Below are 19,062 nucleotides of genomic sequence, written 5' to 3' on the forward strand. Positions count from 1 at the left end.
CCGGCGGAAGCGCGCGGGATGGAGCGAGGGGTGGGGCCAGTGCTACCCTCACGCTTGTGTCCGCCCACCTGGCGAGTCACGTGGCTGGCGCAAGATGGCGGCGCCCGGCGCGACCTTCCGTCGCCTGCTGCCGCTGAGCCGCTGGCTGCTGTCCCGCCCGGTGTTGCCCGCCGCCGCTCGGCCCTACGGCGTGCGGGCCTCCGGTACCGGCGAGCTGGTGACGCACACGGGGCAGGTGAGCGCGTGGAGCCGCGGCGGGAGGAGGAGGAGGAGGGCAGCAGCGGAGGCGGCGGTCCGGGGGTCGGGGGTCGGTGCTGCCCGCTGCGCTGCCCGGGGAGGGCGGGCGCGTCCGGGCCGCGTCTGCCGGTAGCTGCGGGACAACGCTGGCGGTACCGCGGCCGGTACCCTGGTGTGCCGCTTGGTGTAGTGCGGACTGTGGGAGTTACCGCTCCCGGGGGATGTGTAGGGAAAAGGTAGGTGCGGTGTCAAAAAAAAAAAACCAAACAACTGTTAATTAGTGTTAGGGTCACGAGCCGTTACCGGGCGTCGTGGTCTGGATCCAACACCTGACGTAGCTGCAGGGCTGACAGGTCGGAGGTGGCCCCGTGTCGGCCCCTGAAACCGACCGCCGCGCCGGTTCCTTAATGTCAGAGCGGGGCCTGCCAGCTCGGGGGGCCCTGCGGAGGTGGGGGGGCGGGGTGCAGGGCCGCCGTGGGACGGCTGCCCGCTGGGGTTACTGCCCTCGGACGTGCATAAATACGGTACATCGGGTTTCCTAGTTTGGTTCACCTTCCAGATGGCAGTGTGGGATCAGGGAACGGCATTATAAGCAATAAGTCTTATGTTCACCTCTGTGGTCAAAGCTATGGCTTCTGTTTACTGGCTTTAAATCCCCCATCCCCTTTCTTATTTGCTTTCCAACCTAAAATTTGTTTTCCTGTGTGAGAGAAACGGAAACTACTTTTTCTGTGCAGTACATACTGGTAAGAAAGATACAAAGATGATTAGGGGACTGGAGCACCTTTCTTATGAGGAGAGGCTGAGGGGTTTGGGTCTTTTTAATCTAGAGAAAAGAAGTCTGAAGGGGAGTCTTATTAATGCTTACAAATACTTAAAGGGAGGGTGCCAGGGGGATGGGAACAGTCTTTTTTCAGTGGTGCCCAGTGATAGGACAAGAGGTAACTGGCACAAACTTGAACATAGGAAGTTTCATCTAAACATGAGGAGGGACTTCTTTACTTTGAGGGTGGCAGAGCACTGGAACAGGCTGCCCAGAGAGGTTGTGGAGTCTCCCACTCTGGAGACATTCAAAACCCATCTGGATGCCGTCCTGTGCAACTTGCTGTAGGTGACCCTGCTCTGGTGGGAGTGCTGGACCAGATGATCTCCAGAGGTCCCTTCCAACCCTGACCATTCTGTGAAGATGATGGCAATACTTGAAACTGAGCAAACAATTTAAACTATTTAGTCTTGACAGTGCTGTAAGCACTTGTGTTCTCTGTTTATGATCATTACTTTTTAAATAAGATCAAGTTTATTTTATACTTTAGGTATATGAAGAAGGGGATTATCGAAGAGTTAGATTTGTTGGACGACAAAAGGAGGTAACTCATTCTACTTTTACTCATGGGAGTGGGGTGGTTTGTGCTTTTTTTTTTTATACCTGATACTGATGTCCTCAACTTCATTGTTATTATAAAAAACAAACAAAAAGAAAAAACAAACTAACCAAAACCAAAAGCTGCAATGAGAACCAACCAACAACAAAAATAAAACCCTACCAAAACCAAACTGTTTTGGATTTTGGGTTTCAGGTTTATTTTTTTCACTACAGTGAAACGTCTTCTTTTAAAACACCTTGCAGTAGCTTCTGTGTACCTCTCTGCTTTCAGCACATTTGGAAAATTCAAGAGTTGCCTAGTCCTGTTAAGTGCTTACATTTAGGCTGTGAAAGTTGTAGGCATTTGAGCATCTCAAACTTGGATGAGTTTTTGTTTTAACCATGTGCTTTAAGAAAATTTGAAACAGGTTTTTAGTGCCATTTGTGTTCAGAAAAATCACATAATTAAATGCTCTGCTGAATTGTGGACCTATACATCTGTTTAAATACATGTTCTGAAGCTTAATTTGCTTCTGCGTAGTTAAAATCTTGATTTTTACCCAAACTAAATTTTTAATGAGGCCACTTCATTTCCAGAACCTGAGAAGCATTTGCTGAAGCAGTGATGTAACAAATAAAACTAAAATTTAGAGTATTCTGAAATAACGAAGCCTCAAAGGCAAAGTCTAGTAAGACCGTCATCAGGCAGATGTGCTACTGTGAAGTTATCTTGTGGGCCTGTTGCTGCTGCTTGTCAACAGAGTGGGTATGTGAAATTGTAAGTCCTTTAGCACCAGGTTCTCTCTAATGATCTAGCAGCTCCCTGAGGGATCTGCTGGCCTTTGGGAGAGAAGCAGAGATTGTTTCAGCTAAATTGTATTCCTCAGTGCCTGAGCATCTGATTAGTGCCTTACTGTTAATGCTATAAATGTATATCTATAGTTGAGGCATTAAATTAAGGTGTGGTAGATTTTTAATGTAGTTGCATACAACTGTTGCCTTGCTAAATTAACCTGAAATTAATTATGCTGATTTCTGAGTTTTCCTATTGAATTTACCTCATTATATCATGGATAGAATTTAACTCATGCTGTGTGGCAAAAATAGGGATTCTACATGGGAAATAGTTAAATGAAAATGCCACTTGAAATGCTGACGTAGTTTACTTCTGGGAGGGTAGTGGCAAAGTAGGTATCTCCCAAATGCAATACTTGTTTCTGTGCTACTTCTGTAACTGTAGGAAACGCTCTCTGAGCCTAATTCTCCATAGGGCACAGGTCCCTTTGTGCCTTTGCCAGCAGCTGATTTTGGACACACTTTCTCTGTGGTGAGGAACACCCAGGATTTTCAGTTTGGCTCAGTTCCTCCTTCTCCAGCAAAAGCTGAGCTTTAAGTTTGCTGAGCGAGGTTTAATGCTGGGTTTTAATTGTGAAGTTGAAACAAAATTACGTGTTAAATACTGGAAAGATCCTCGTCTGTGCTTATTAATGGGATCTCTCTAGGGACTTTGCCATTACCCTGTGAGATCCCCCAGTGTGTTTCAGCTGCTAGTATTAGCATTTCACAGCTGTGTCTGTAGCCCAAATGTTGTCTTGTTTCTGAAGCTGAAGTCGGTGACTGTACCTTCTCAGTCGGTTCTTCTCTTCACCTTCATTATGCTCCAGGTGGTTGAGCCTGGCTTGTGGTCAGCCCAGTCCAACCTCGGCAGCTTTCTTGTCTGGGGACACAGCCTGTGGATGCAGGTGCCCTCAGTGAGGACATCTGGGCCTACGCTTGGGTGCTGCACGTGGCCTCTCCAGGCAGTGGCCAGGCATGGGGGCACAGCCCAGAGTATCTGGGTATTGTCCCCTCAGTTCTGCCAGCCCAATTGTTAATTAAATCCATACGTTTTTATCTAAAAGCATCGATCCGTGTGCTGGATGTGCAGAACTGGGAGATTAGTCCTTTCTCGCAAGGGCCTAAAGCAAGTAGCTGTGAGAAAACTGAGCATGGCAGCTGTTAAACTGCATCTGCTGCGGTCCAGCTTGGGTCATCCTGCCCTTGTGCAATCCCTGAGGTACCACAGTGCCTTTTTCGACACCTCCGTTCCCGCTTTGGCTCTGCCGTTTCTGTTGGGCTGGTGCAGAAGCTGAAGCTGTGAGGGAGACTTACCTCAGAGCTGGTCCGGTTTAAACATAACCTCCTGTCTTCCTTCTGGATCTTTGGATCTGGGTCTATTCCAAGTTTGTTTTTCTCTCTCAGCCTCACAGACCATGTACTGGCAGAGGCAAGTGGGTGGAAAGAAGCAGCAATGGGATTGTCAAACTGGTGCTACAGCCAGGAAAAAAAAAATTGCTCATTGAATTATGCATTGAGTAAGGAGCACTTGGGTGTGCCATCTTTGGGTGTGCATATTTGCCATGGTTTAACCCCAGCTGGCAACTAGGACCATGCAGCCGCTCGCTCACTGTCCCCACAGCAGGATGGAGGAGAGAAGCAGAAGGATAAAACTGAGAAAACTCATGGGTTGAGATAAAGACAGTTTAATAAATAAAGCAAAAGCTGCGAACGCAAGCAAAGCAGAATAAGGAGTTCATTCACTGGTTCCCATGGGCAGGCAGGTGTTCAGCCATCCCCAGGAAAGCAGGGCTTCATCACGTGTAATGGTTACTTGGGACAAAACACCATAACTCCAAATGTTTCCCCCTTTCCTTCTTCTTCCACCAGCTTTATATACTGAGCATGATGTTGGCACGAAATATCCTTTTGGTCAGTTGGGGTCAGCTGTCCCAGCTGTGTCTCCTCCCAACTTCTTGTGCACTCCCAGCCTACTCACTGGCGGGGTGGTGTGAGGAGCAGAAACGGCTTTGACTCTTTAGCAATGACCAAAAAAGCCTGTGTTTTACCAACATCCCAAATCAAAAATGCGGCACAGTACCAGCTGCTAGTAATAAAGTCAACTCTGTTCCAGCCAAAACCATTTTATATTCTCGGTTGGTTGGGGTGGTTGTCCACTCAGTGCTGGCTTGGAGCAAGTTGGCAGCAGCTGGTGTGGATGAGGGAGGGAAGCGCTGTGGCTGGGTGCTGTGGATCCTGCGGAGGCACAAGTTGCTGTGACACCGGCCTGTCCAGAGGTTGGTACGTTTGCCAGGCCACGTAGACGTGCTCTAGGAAAAAACTCTACTTGTCAGTGATATGTGTATTCAGGAAGTGTATATAAGATGGATTTACAGAGTGGCATAGTGATGTTTAGAGTTTTTTCTTTTTTCTAACGCGTTTCTAACTGTTATGTACCACGTTCATGTTATCCTGAGGTTCCTGTGCAGTGATAGAACAAGGTGCATGGTGAGAGGCTCTAAATTACCAGCAGTTGTTTTATCTCACTCCTGACCTTACTTGTCCCACCGTTATTTCTGAGTTTATCAGCAGCGAGTCTTTTGCAGTTTTTATCGTGTAGTTGCTAAAGCACAATACAGAGGCAATGTCAGTTAAGTATCCTCTGTTCTTGGCTGCTTGTTCTTGCTCACCTCTCTGCTGAATCTGCATAGGTCATGTTGTAAACTCGAGCACTGATGTGGCCTGTGTATTGGGGAAAGGGATTACTTTTGCAGAGTTTGATATGCTTAGTTCACTGATCTGGCTTATAGCACACCCTAAGAGTTGGTGGAGGAGGTGGGAGGAAACCCATGCAGGAACTTCTCAAGATGGTCGTGGTGGAACTGCCTGGGGAGGTGATGAAAAGCAATTGCTTTCTGGCTGAGTGGGAAAGGTATCTGAAAGTTTCTTTTTTTCTCTTACAGGTGAACAAGAATTTTGCAATTGATTTGATAGCAGAGCAGCCTGTGAGTGAAGTTGAAAGCAGAGTGATATCATGCGATGGTGGTGGTGGAGCTTTGGGACATCCTAAAGTATACATAAACTTGGTAATGTCTTCCTTCTGTGTATAGCATGTTTTGCCTGTAAATTCTTGTTTGTAAGATTATCTACTTTTTGGCATGTTGGTTTAACAAAGTAAAAGGAGTAACCACCTGAGATGCTCATTTTATTTGATGCCTAATATAAAATTAAGATTTCTACTCAGAAGAGTTAGAGGGCTTCCGTTTGAAGTTACAGAAATTTCTTTTTGAAATTTTGATTTGTTTGCCAGGACAGTAATTTTTTTTTGAAAAAAGAAATTAGCTGAAGTAATATGTACAAGCAGTGCCTTGAGAGCAAAAAATAACATGCTTGCTGCGTTCTGAGACACTTACTCTAATTGTTTAAATGCCACCATGTAGGTTGAGGATACATTTGCAATATTCTTACAAATATGTAGTTTATTTTGAATCTTGTAACCAAAACAAACTCCTCTTTCAATCTTTGGGAAACTTGTTAGATCTGAAGATTGAACGTTTCAGTCATGGTCAGAGAATCAGTGAAGAATAAATGTCTTGCTATCCTCCTATTGACAGTAGTGATAGTTTCCAGTGTATTCTTATTCTAGACAGTAAAAATATTTGGGCTACTGTCATACGACCTCAGTGGAATCAATGATGACCTGTTGCTTAGATACTGTTCTCAGGCAGGCCCTGACTGCAGATGTCTTAAAATTTTTGCATGCTCACCTAAATTTTGACATTTGCTTAATACCCAAAAGAATGATGAGGGAGAGCTGGTGTCCTTTAGTGTAAGTGTTGTGACTCCTAACTTTAGCCGACAGCGTTTCTATTTTGAACAAAGTAAAAACTCTTGTAATGATTCATTTTACATTATTCAAAGTCAAATGCTCAAAGGTTTTAATTCATAACACTTTGGAAGCTTCTGTTCTTCAGTCTTAAGTTAACTTCTGTAGCACACTGCTGATCGGTTGCATTTATGTTGATTTGTTTGACCTGCACCGTGCTTTTCTTGAAGAATGCTTTATTTTTTGTGAATTTAGAGATCTTTTTGCATTAACAATCAAATTGCAAGATGTCTGTGGTTTAGTTCTTGAAAGCTAATGTCTGCAAACAGAGAGAATGGTATTAGACCAGCTTGTTTCCCCTAGCCCTAGCAATTGAAATTCAGGCTTTCAGAGGTGGAGGGTAGTCTGGATTTTTCACTTCTAGTCCTGTATTAAGGAAGGGGGAACCATGAGTTTCCTTTGTTTCATGACCGCAAGTAATTATGTTGCTAAATAACAGAAGATTCCTGAGTGTTTATGTAACCATCTTGTGTTTTGTCATGTTAGGAAGGATTGCAACAACAATTGCAACAATGGGTAAAATTCCTGTCTAGATATAATGTGGAAATGCCAAATCCTATTCTGTATTAAAATAGTTCTGAAATTAGATTTTTCAAAACATTGGAACAGATATGACCAAATTGACTTTAGATGTCCAGTTTGGTAAGAGGATCCTTTATTGCTGAAGAGGTATCGATTGGCTTTAAAATTATATTGTTGAGGTTAGGCCTGGTAGTTAAAAGGTTGGCAGAAGGGAAGCTGCGTAGGATACAGAAATCAAGTGTGAACCTCATACCGTTTTTCTTACTTTCAGTGTTTCAAATAAGATTAAAACTCTGTACTTCAGCTGAATTGATCCGTTTTAAGATGGCACATGTAAATAAGAGAAAATTTGTAATTTCAAAAAGTTTTATAAAGTGAAACTAGCAGCTGTTGTACTTTTATATTTTTACAGGACAAAGAGACAAAGACCGGAACATGTGGCTACTGTGGACTTCAGTTTAAACAGAAACATCACTGAAAGTTTATTCCTGCCTGCTTGCAGATTTCTGTTCAGATGTTAATGTTTAACAAGAAATAAACACTATATTTAGAAACCCAAGATTAGCATTTGTGTTTATCTTAATTATGGGAAGACAAGTCCGTACCTTTTTAAAATCTAGCTTTTCAGGTATTTGAGAGCTGAATGGTATTACAATATCTACTTTGTACTTAATTTGGTTTTCATGGAACAAATGTCCTACCTGGTTTGGCAGACTTCTCACAGGCTTGTAAGCAGCCCTTGGCTGCAGCATAGGTTTGGTTTGTACTGAATCGTTGAATCATAAATCATAGAATGGTTTAGGTTGGAAGCGACCTTGAAGATCCTCGAGTTCCAACCCACCCTGCCATGGGCAGGGACACCTCCCATTAGACCAGTTTGCTCAAAGCCCCATCCAGCCTGGCCTTAAACACCTCCAGGGATGGAGCTTCCACAGCCTCTCTGGGCAACCTGTTCCAGTGTCTCACCACCCTTAGAGTGAAAAATTTCTTCCTAATATCTAATCTAAATCTACCTGCTTCCAGCTTGAAGCCATTCCCCCTCGTCCTATCATTACATGCCCTTGTAAAACGTCCCTCCCCAGGTTTCCTGTAGGCCCCCTTTAGGTACTGGAAGGCCACAGTAAGGTCTCCCCGGGGCCTTCTCTTCTCCAGGCTGAACAATCCCAACTCTCTCAGCCAGTCCTCGTAGGAGAAGTGCTCCAGCCCTCGGATCATCCTCGTGGCCCTCCTCTGGACCCACTCCAACAGGTCCATTTCTTTTTTGTGCTGAGGACTCCAGAGCTGGATGCAGTACTCCAGGTGGAGTACTCCAGTACGCACCAGAGCAAGGTAGAGGGGAAGAATCACTTCCCTTGACCTGCTGGCCACACTTGTGATGCAGCCCAGGATACGGTTGGCTTCCTGGGCTGCCAGTGCACATTGAGGGCTCATGTTGAGCTTCTCATCAATCAGCACCCCTACGTCCTTCTCCTCAGGGCTGCTCTCAATCCACTGTATTTGTGCTTGGGATTGCCCTGACCCAGATGTAGGACCTTGCACTTGGCCTTGTTGTAGTGCATGAGGTTGGCTTGGGCCCACCTCTCCAGCCTGTCCAGTTCCCTCTGGATGGTATCCCTCCCCTCCAGCACATCTACTGCACCACACAGCTTGGTATCATCGGCAAACTTGTTGAGGGTGCACTTGATCCCACTGTCCATGTCACCAACAAAGATGTTGAACCGCACTGGGTAGAGTTGTATTCTTTTCAACACTGAATTGGATGTAAATGTTTATTGGGGGATTAATTATCCTAGGTGTTTGTCTTTTGGCGTTGTTTGACACTCTTAATTTGTTCATGGCCTGGTATCCACAGCTAGATTCACAAATGGAAGCACAAAGACATGATACTCAGCGTTACAACACTTACTCCTGGTAGCAAGATTGTCATCCCTGAATTAAGTAGCTACACTTGCTACTTGTTTAAAAGAAGCAGCCAGTGCCTTAGAATGGTAATCAAGTGTGAGCTAGAGAGCTGCCTAAGTTGGCACATGTGAGAGGTGAGGACATAAACATTTGTCTTCCAGTTGAGAGGATCAGCATGTAAATATCTGGTTCTGCTTGGGGTTCACACCCTTGGAAGCTCTTTAGACACTGGGTCTTGTCAGATGCAAAGTAGGGATTTCTCTGTTACAGGAAGCAGCTTCTGCTCCTTTAATACAGATAATCTGACAATGAGAGCATCCACCTATGTGTAACACTGCCTAGGCTGTGTGAGGCTGGTTGTAAGACTTCATCTACCTTCCTGCTTAATTTCACTTAGGTAGCATTCCATCATACAAGAATGACTCTCAAAGTATCTGTCTGGAGGAGGAGGATCCAAGCTTTGGTCTTTGCTTCAGAGAGCATTTTAATGTGTCGATAACTGACTTTTTTTTTTTTTTTTTTTTTTTTTTTAATGCTGGTGATGGAACGTGGTCCCAGGTAGTAATTGCTTCTTGGCCAAAGATTCTAAACCTGCTGTTTATATTGCTTTAGTTAAATTGATGTGGTGGTATCAAGTTGAACCAAATTATGTGGGCCTAGAACTGCTTAACTTGCTTGTGTCAATTTATAGGTGATCTTGAACCAACACAGTCAGGCTTAAAGCAAGCTCTGAACTGTTCTGTCAATAGAAGTTGTGTGATTAGAGACTATACTACAATTACTTGCATGTACACCCCTCCGCTTTTTTCATTCATTCTACCTGAAAGAGCTTAACTTCCCTTTCCGTCTCTTCCCTTTCTTCCTCCTTCCCTCTCTTTTTTTCCTTTCCATTGCTGTTGGTTTCAATGATCGTCTGACTGGCCTTCAATTCATTCTTTGTAACGACCTAGATTTAGGAGGTAATATTAGAGTTATGCATTGTAAATTCAGTGTAGGTTACTGAGCACTGACTATAAGCCCAGGGTCTGACTGAGGTTAGATGGCTGTTATGATGGTTGTAGTTTTGTAATGTTAGTGCAGTGGCCAAGTTCAAGAAGATTTAGTGTATGTTGTATTTTGAGTAGCACCTGAGCATGTACAAAGATGGCAAAGGATCCTTTCATAAAACCCAGTAACTTGCATTCAGCTTATCTGACGTTATGCAAATGATCCGTCAACTGAGGATAAATGTGACATTATAAAGTGGTCTTCTGGTAATTTCATCTCATGCTATACATATAAAATAATTACTTGAACTTGCAGCATCTGTCTTTAAGCGTAAATCTGGTTGCTTTTTAGCCTGGCTCTCTACCAGTTTGTAGAGCGTCTTGGCTGGCACAGATCTCTGATGGTGCAATCATCTCTGCAAAGAGACCCAAAACAAGTAATTGTATGTTGTCCTCTTCCTCGGGCCTTTGATTTTCTTATGAATAATATATCTGTTTGGATCACTGGTGCTCATAATAAATTAACAATGTTTAAATTGGCACGGCATCTGCTGAGGACCCAGACAAATCCCATCCCACTGGTCTCAACTATGGAATGCTGTTCTTGGATATTCTCCCTAAAGTGCTTGTGATATGTGAGGCTGTTGACACCAGTGAAACAAAGAAGGTCACTACTACGCTCTGGTGATCTTTGCAGGAAGACTTTAAACTTTGCTCCTTATCGTTTCCTATGTGCTAAGTTTGTATATCTAGGTGGGAATGGCTATTTATATCATAGAATCATAGAATGGTTTAGGTTGGAAAGGACCTTGAAGATCATCGAGTTCCAACCCCCCTGCCATAGGCAGGGACACCTCCCACTAGACCAGCTTGCCCAAGGCCACGTCCAGCCTGGCCTTGAACACCTCCAGGGATGGGGCCTCAATAACCTCTCTGGGCAACCTGCTCCAGTGCCTTACTACCCTCAAAGTGAAAAACTTCTTCCTAATGTTCAATCTGAACCTGCCCTCTTCTAGTTTAAAGCCATTCCCCCTTGTCCTATCGCTACATGCCCTAGTAAAAAGTCCTTCCCCAGCTCTTCTGTAGCCCCTTTAGGTACTGGAAGGCCGCAATAAGATCTCCTTGGAGCCTTCTTTTCTCCAGGCTGATGCTTTGCACTTTGAGCCACACATCCACATACCTGTGGAAAGGCCAGCCTTCATCTTCAGGAAAAAGAAGTGAGGAAAAGCAGAAACTTTTACTGTGGTGGTCACAAGCAGGTACATGTGAGGATAGACTTAAACGCATCAGTATCAAATCAGCGTTACAGTTCTCAGGCAACAAATTCAGACTGTAAAGCAATATGGAATAAAACTTTCTGATTTAAATTTTGTCAGTCACTGATTTGTTCTCATAAATACTTCATCCCAGGCTGGAACTTCAGTCTCTTACTGATTACCAGAGTACACAGTGTATACTCTGTCACTATGGAAATATGAAGTATTCTACATTGATGTGTAGCTTGTCTTAACAACTAACTGTATCTTGCCTTTACTTACTAAAACCAGATAGGCTTTTTTCTCTTTATTGCCACATATATTAAGCTTTTCTTGGTGAAAATCGCTATGTATTTAAACTTCCAAAACAAATAAGGACCATCCATCCTTTTCCCCGTATTACTTGGCAGCTCTCTGTCCTCTAATTAAAAAATAACTAAAATGAATTTACAAGGCAAGTCCTGTTAGTTCACAAGAGCACAAAGCACTACTATGACTACGGCATAATATGCAAGTGCACCTTTTTTAAAACTTCTTTCAGTCATATGGCATTTGATTGTGTTGCTCTTGTAACAGGCCCTTTCTAAATCAGCAAATAGTATCTCTATACTTCTTACTCTCTGCCCTGCCAGTAATACTTGCACTTTTTTATTTAATACTGTTGCAAGTACCGGATAAAATGCAGCACACTGTAATAGCAATAGAAACGTTTGGTTCTGTAATATCCACATTGTTGGCATTCTTTGGTGTTTTCCCTGCTGTTGGCCTACATTGATTCGAGAGGCAGTTAAATATTTCTGTGGTAGTCTCGGAGTATGTAGTCTAAATTTAAAGGCGGGGATTCTCGAGGAGCACGTCTGGCAATTCAGTCTTGCCAGTGGAATAGATTGATCAGGGAAAAATGACCCTGCATTCATCTTGTCATAAAGTTCATGGCACAAATTATAATGCGTCTCCCTTTCCAGAGGTCCATCAGGACTTGTGTAACTGGAGAAGAATAGCAGTTTCAGTTTTTATAAGCAGAGGCAACATAGTAGAGCAAGGGAAATAGAATTAAAAACATTATGTGTGTCATTGCTGCCAATGCCACTCTGATTTGGATGAGCATCCTTTCACATGCTTTTATTTTTGTCCCATTTTGGCCAAAAATAAAAAACACTGGACAAGTAATAACACTGGACAAAAATATTGTCCCTTATTAGCAGCATGTGTAACAAGCTATGACTTGCAGACCTTGCATGCCCAGCTACCGACAGCTTTCACTCCAGGCTTTCCAGGTCCCAAACCATTTTCTACTGACTGATCACAGTGGGGGGTTGCAAGTGGAATGTGGTTTTCAGTTTTGCTATGTGCAAAGCAGCTCATGAAGCTCAGATGTTTGAGATATGGTGAATTTAACTGACAGTTACAGGAAATAATTTTTCTGCACCTGAAAGTTATGCAGTCATTATTGATCATTCCAGGTTTGCATTTGCCATCCGTCACCATCCAAAATCCTCCATATTCAGGTGTCAAAAGGTGAGCTGACAAAGCAAAAATTGCCATGTGGAAGAACAGGTTATGGAAGTGCAACAGAAGAACCAGGAATGTAATCTGTGCAATATGGAAATGATGTGATGGAGCACTGGGAACATTGCCTTAAAGCACCTCTTTGTTTAAAGGGGCTGTTAGTTTCCCTTAGTGAGATACAAATGCTGCGCGAAAATGCATAACTACACTTATCCATTCGTCTTCTGCTGATACAACATCCTGCTTTAGAAAGTCCTCTCCATCAGCCCGTTGTGCACACATTTTTATTGGTGTCCTGGCAACTGCAGGACAAATGCTGTCAACAGCACTTTATAGTGGAGATATCATTTTAGTGAGCTCTAGAATTCAAGCAAAAAAGTTCTCATCCCTAAGCAGTGTGAATCTGGTCATCAAATGAAAATATATGTAAACATTACAGAATTTATGAAATTGGCTGCAGCTTTGTAGGTATTTTCCCACCTTTTTTTTAATGTTCAGCTTGGGATGTAGTTTCTCCTTTAAATTTTTTTAGCTTTCTTCGTGTTTTTGTTCTTGTCCTCTTCCGCATTCCCGTTGCCCCCCCGCCCCCCTTCAAGGACTAGGTCTTTGACAAAGCAATGCTTATCTGATAGCAAAGCTGTCTCTTTGGAAGAGCCTCTAATGCTTATCTCCTACTTCAATAAAAGAGTGCCTAACTCAAAAGCCTGTTCTTTCTGAAACTCTGTCACTTGGTCTAAAGCATGAGTTAAAGTGATCTAAGTAGGCAATCATTTGGCTAGATTTCCTCTTAATGTTGTGTGGATCGAGAAATCTAGACTGCTTTCACTGCAGTTATTAATGATTAAAATGAGATCTCTCTATTTTGGACCAGTTACAAATGTAGGAGAAAGCTCTAAGGGGAAATTTGAGACTTCATGGTATAGCAACCTGGCAAAAAATTGCATAAACTACTAGTCTTCACTTACAATTTGTCATTTCCATTTGCGTTAACTTTATTTAAATAGTGAAGTCACTGACTTTCATTGCCGTGAATAACTTTCTAAGCTTGAAATTTGTTTTCTCTATTGGAGATACAAAGGAGAAGGGGAAATTAGTGTAGAAGCCTGGTGTGGCTTGTTGGGACATAATGTTTTGGTATGTTTGGGGGTTTTTTGTTGTTTGCTTTTTTTTCCTCCCAGAAGATGTAGTTAGGAACTCACTCACTCACTCACTCACTCACTCACTCACTCACTCACTCACTCACTTTCACTCTAATTAAAGATTTTTCTGGCCATATACGTTCTTCTACTAAACTTTGATTTGTTGTAGAGAAGAGTCAGTTTCAAGAAAATTTCAAATAAGGTGGATTTTTGTTTCCAAGAAGCAATTGTTGATTAAGGGAAGGAGAAAAGAGCACAAGACGCATCTTCTCCCTCCTCTCTAAGTAGTCTGCAATTGGTAGCAGACCTATGATATAGTACCTAATTAGACTTACGAAAGTACCTTAATCTTTGGACTGTGCAGTGCTCTTCCGAAGCTTTTCCCCCTTACAAAGTGTAAAAGCTGGTTCTTGTGCATCAGCTGCTGAAAGGAAATCTAAAATGTGGCTTAGGTACTAAAAAATGGATTTATAAACAAACTACGGTAACAGCGGCTATACCAGAAAACCTCAAATGGTGATACAAAATAAGCTTATTAGCCTTAAGCATCTGTTCACTATCTGTAGTGAAAAAGGTAATGTTGTATTGAAGAATTCTGTTGTGATCAATGTGTACTGCAGATTTCATGTTAACAATCCTAAATTTTAACCTACCCTATTAAATTATGCCCTGAACTCTGACATGAAACAGTAGGGACAGAGACTTTCTTTTAGTACCTTTTGATAAACAACTGTGAGGTGTTGTTTGGTTGGATTGGTTTTCTGAGTGCTTTTGAGTGAGGCTATATAAAAAAGTAGCTTATTTGGCAGCATATGAGTAAATATGGAAAGTATCTCAGGTAGGTGCTAAGGGTAGACATCTTGGTTAATATAAAGTTGCTTTCAGTTTTAAATTTTAAGATAATAGAATGCCGTTATCCCTTTTGTGTAATGAAGGCACGTTAGAAATGCAGCCGTGTGATTGAAGAATGGGATCTGCCTGACTTAATTGTAACCTGGGGTGCCTGAGTGTAAGGAAGGTTGGACACTCAAAATGAAAGATTGTCAGAGGGAAAAAGGTTTTCTTCCATAAACGTATTCCATGTGGCAAGGATTCCACTTTTGTCCCCAACGGCCCAGGCCTCTCTCTGAGGAGAGAGGGCATGGACGGATTTGAAACGAGGCATTTTAAGGGCTGAAGTTGGCAGAGGGATTGTAGCAGTTGCCCTTTTGATCAGCTCCAGAGCTGTAAGTCCCATCAGCTGCAGTCCCCTGCAGAACGCTCTCAGGAGCAGCACATCCAGAGTGACAACTGGACCCGCTCCACGTTCGGTTTGTGCCAACCCTGAAAAACAAGCTGGGTGACATTCAGAGGGGGGATACAGGGGCTGATGTTTGAATATACTGCCTACTAGTCTCTCATAACTATGAGGATCAGGAACAAGGCTATTGCCTGCCTACACTTGGGAGAAGATTCTTGCCTAATATTCTTGATGTATTAATTGATTCATAAACTTTCCTGAGTTTATTTTGATTCTTAATAGTTCTGCACAGGTATGTTTCTGGAGGTTTAAAGTAGGACTCTGTGCCTGTGAATTGGATTTGGTGAAACCTGATATTTTCAGATCTGGTAACTGAGTTTCCTGGATTTGTGGATGGGAGTTCGGATTGGTTCTGTTCACACTTGAGGAGGATGGGTTGCCTGGGGTTTTGGGAAGGAATGGTGAGGTATTTGAGCTGGCTGGTTTTATTTCCAGCAGCCCTTGGCAGAAGGATTACTGACATTATCTGCACATATATATGTTGCGATGTCGTTCACAGTTGTGGTCTTCCAGTTATGAAGACTGGACGTCAAGCCAGAACACATGCTTGGGTCTATTTTGCCTGGCTTATCCACCTCGATGACCTTCCTGTAACTAAAGCAAAGGAGAAGCATAGGGTTAGGAGAAAGAATGGGATCAATGTATGGCTGGATCTTGCAATGATTTGTGGTCAGGGCTTTGGAGTTTGGGAAGCCAAGTCCTGTGGCTGAGAAGTAGCCCTGCAGGCCTGGTTCCTCAATCACAGCAATGGCAACTGGTGGCATAGCCAGAAGGGCAAACCAGTTAAAGGTGTGGGTGGTTTCTGTAGAAGGATGGACTGGTCGAGTAGTCTGGGACTCTTCTAGTCTGTTTAGGGTTATGATAGAGTTCTACAAAATTCTGAATGGTAAGAAAACTGTGGATTGACTGTTTTAAAGGCCAAATCACAGATATTTGTAACAGCCAGAAAATAATTATGCCCTGATTCTTTTGGGAGTATTTAGTCAGGTTAAAAAGAAAAGTTTGGGCGCGCTATATGGAAATTTTACTTGTTGGCTTAGAGCCAGGACTAAAGGAAGCCACATGGATTAAAAACTTATCCCCATGTTCAGAGGACGGCTAGTAGAGCTATAAAATTAAGTAATAACTATATTTTAAAAGTCTGAAGGAAAATGAAGAAAATAAAAGGGAAACAGGACCTATAGAGAGCATAACTAAGCACTGAATTACTTTAGAATCAGAAAAAGTCTTACAGATGTATTGGTGTAATGTAAGAGGGATGTGGTGAAATTGTTAAGTGGTGTAAAAAGATAGGAAAAATAAAAGATGTATCCGTTATATAATTGTATAATAGGATGTCAATGAAATAATTTTCAGTAATAGGTACTCAAGGGGTTGCTCTTTAGTAGCAGCTAAATTTAGACATTTTTAAATTGGCGTGCCCAGATAATTAGTTTCAACAGGGCTGTCCAATGAGCTTCCTGGATCATTAATGTTGATTTTTGATAAGCTTTGAAATAGTGGAGAAAGAGGACAAAAATGGCTAATGTGCCACATTCAAAGAGGGTAAAAGGCATGACCTGGATAATTACATGTCTGTCAGCTTGACATCACTTCTGGGCAAAATAATAAGGGGCCTAATTAATAATGAATTAAAGAAGTGTTGTATAATTAGTGCCAATCAACATGAGTTATAGGAAAACCAGACCATGTCAAGCTAGCTTGATGTATTTTTGATGAAATTAGAAGTAGTGGTTGATAAAGCTAAAAGTGTTAACATAATAACCTGATTTCTGTGAAGATTAGACTTAGCAGTGGTCCATATTTTGATTCAGAAATGAAAGTCTTGTGTAATCAACCAGCAACACTTCAGATGTTTTACATGCATTAAAGGGTAGCTAATTCTTAGGTGTGAAAATGTCAGTGTAAAATGAGACTCATCGCTGAAAGGATGCATTCCTCTTGGACTCTTGATGGCATCCTTTCTCAACCCTATGGCACTTAGCTTCTTATCAGTGTCCTAAAAAAACATGTAATAGCTACTGATGGTTTGCCGAGGAATGAAAAGTTGAAGCATTGTTAAGTAAGGAAGAGGATTCAGCAGAGGATTCAGCAGTGATACCACCATTTGCTGCCACGCGCCCAGCCGGAGCTGGCACAAAGCTGAATGCGTTTCCGTGGAATGAACTGCATCGGAAAAATAAAAAGCTGTCCATATTTATTGAAAACATGCATTTGTGTGAAGTGATAAACGTAACAACCTGAGTTGTGATTTATCCTGTGTGAATAGCAGCCTTAATGACTTCAGGTAACAGGAAACATTCACTATTACTTTTGACTGGAGAAATCCGTTGATCGTCAGGTTACAATGAGTTTCCAGTTTCTGTGTCTTTAGTAACTTGTATGAACTTTGGAGGAGTAAATAGAGATGTATTGTAAAGGCATATCTTTCTGAATTGGGCATGAGTGCATTTATTACTTGAATACTCTGTCCAGTTTGAGGTCTCTGGTTCATTAATTAATATGGATAAATTAGAGAAAGTTCAGAGAAAGCCACAACACTAATTACAAGAGTAGAAAATGTGTTGTGTAGTGAAAAAGCTAACAAGCTTCATCTTTGCACTTCCTTATAAATGAGGTTAAGGGATGACTTGATTAGGGTTTACCAGTACAAATGCAAGGAACAAAACCTTGATAATGGCCTCTTTAGTCTGGCTAAAAAGGATAAGATCTAGTGGCTGGAAGCTATAGGCAAGCAGATTCAGAACAGGGAAAAGGAGGCTTCACAGTAAGTGTGATCTACCAAGGATTGCAGTAGACTCTTCAGCCTTGCTGACCCTATTTTTAAGGTTGGTATTTTCTAAAATGTGTGTTAATTGAAACAAGACTGGAATCTGGAAACCATTATGGACTTTGGTATAAAGGTAATTAGATCATTGCAGTGGTCCATTCTCAATCTGTAGAAATTAAATACGCATCAGGCCAGAGACACTGGTTCCACTGAACAACGGTGCTGTTAAAATAAGGCATAAAAAGGATTTCAACTTTGTTTTCCCACAGAACTTTGTTTTCCCACAGAAATACTCTAGTAGTCTGAGGGATGGGGACTTGAAGTCTCTGTTGCAAAAGAGTTTCTGGCTATGTAGGAACATGGAAAAAGACCAAACCTCAAATCGCGATGTTTATCATTACGGGGAATTGTCATCATCTGGTCAGTGCCTAACAAAGCCAGACAAACTAAAATAAAAAATTTAGAGCTTTAGGACACGGACAATTAGAGGACTTCAGATCTGTTTTCACTTTCTCAGTTAACAGAACATATGTGAAATCCGCATTACTTTTTAGGGTGAAAATGAAAGAGGATCATTTCCATTCAAAATTAGGTCCCAGCTTCCAAAGGTTATTGTAATTTTTGGTTTTGTCAGTATTGCTTTTGTGGCACTCTTGATACTATGTGGTATTCTGGAATGAAGAGGCTTGTGCTTTTCTAAGCTTTGCTTACCCTCTTCAATGCCACCCTGGATTACAACGGCTACTCAGGTTTTCCATGGCTTTGATGAAGTAGCTAGCATTCAGCATCTCCTATGTATTGGATAATAGCATCTTCCTCGAGAGCAGTCATGGAACAAAGTGTTTACTATTTAATCATGAAATGCTTGATATTTATGTCAATTAGCATAAATTAGAAGTCGTCACATTGAGACATTTTGGGGTGGCCCGATATAGCATTAGGGGAACCTGTACATATTAGTGAAATATCTAGCTTTATTAATGTTAAGAGCGATTGGAAGAATTTTTAAAGTATGTTAAAAAAAAACCAAAAACCAAACAGAAACCCAACAATAATCCTTGACAGTGGTCTACATTAAAGAGATAAAAATACCAGAAATATTCAAAAGAGAGAAAATATTAATAAATAAATGTCCTGTGACTAGAAAACATCTGATGCATTTATATTAAATATTGCTGAAGTGTATCCTATTGCAACAGTAAATGGAAAGGATGTTAGGTATATACTCCTGGTAAAGACCTTTAGACTTGAGGGACTGGATAACATTGAACACAATTGTTTGAAGAGCTTTCACTTCCACTGATATTGACAGATCTAACCTCTTGGAACACAGGTAAATCTTCAGAAAACTGCAAGAAGGCTAATATGGTAATATT

The 19,062-nt window shown here is 42.0% G+C and overlaps 1 protein-coding gene across 1 annotated transcript; it reads left to right on the forward strand.

Annotated features, from left to right (window-relative positions):
* Positions 1-82: 82 nt before the first annotated feature.
* Positions 83-7,383, forward strand: NDUFS6 (NADH:ubiquinone oxidoreductase subunit S6). The gene is made up of 4 exons (XM_082479379.1): positions 83-235; positions 1,551-1,604; positions 5,380-5,502; positions 7,237-7,383. The coding sequence occupies exons 1-4, from the start codon at positions 95-97 to the stop codon at positions 7,300-7,302; spliced, it is 384 nt and encodes a 127-aa protein (XP_082335505.1). The 5' UTR covers positions 83-94; the 3' UTR covers positions 7,303-7,383.
* Positions 7,384-19,062: the final 11,679 nt, after the last annotated feature.

The sequence above is a fragment of the Vanellus vanellus genome, assembly GCF_965231255.1.
Source record: "Vanellus vanellus genome assembly, chromosome: 2".
Classification (NCBI taxonomy): domain Eukaryota; kingdom Metazoa; phylum Chordata; class Aves; order Charadriiformes; family Charadriidae; genus Vanellus; species Vanellus vanellus.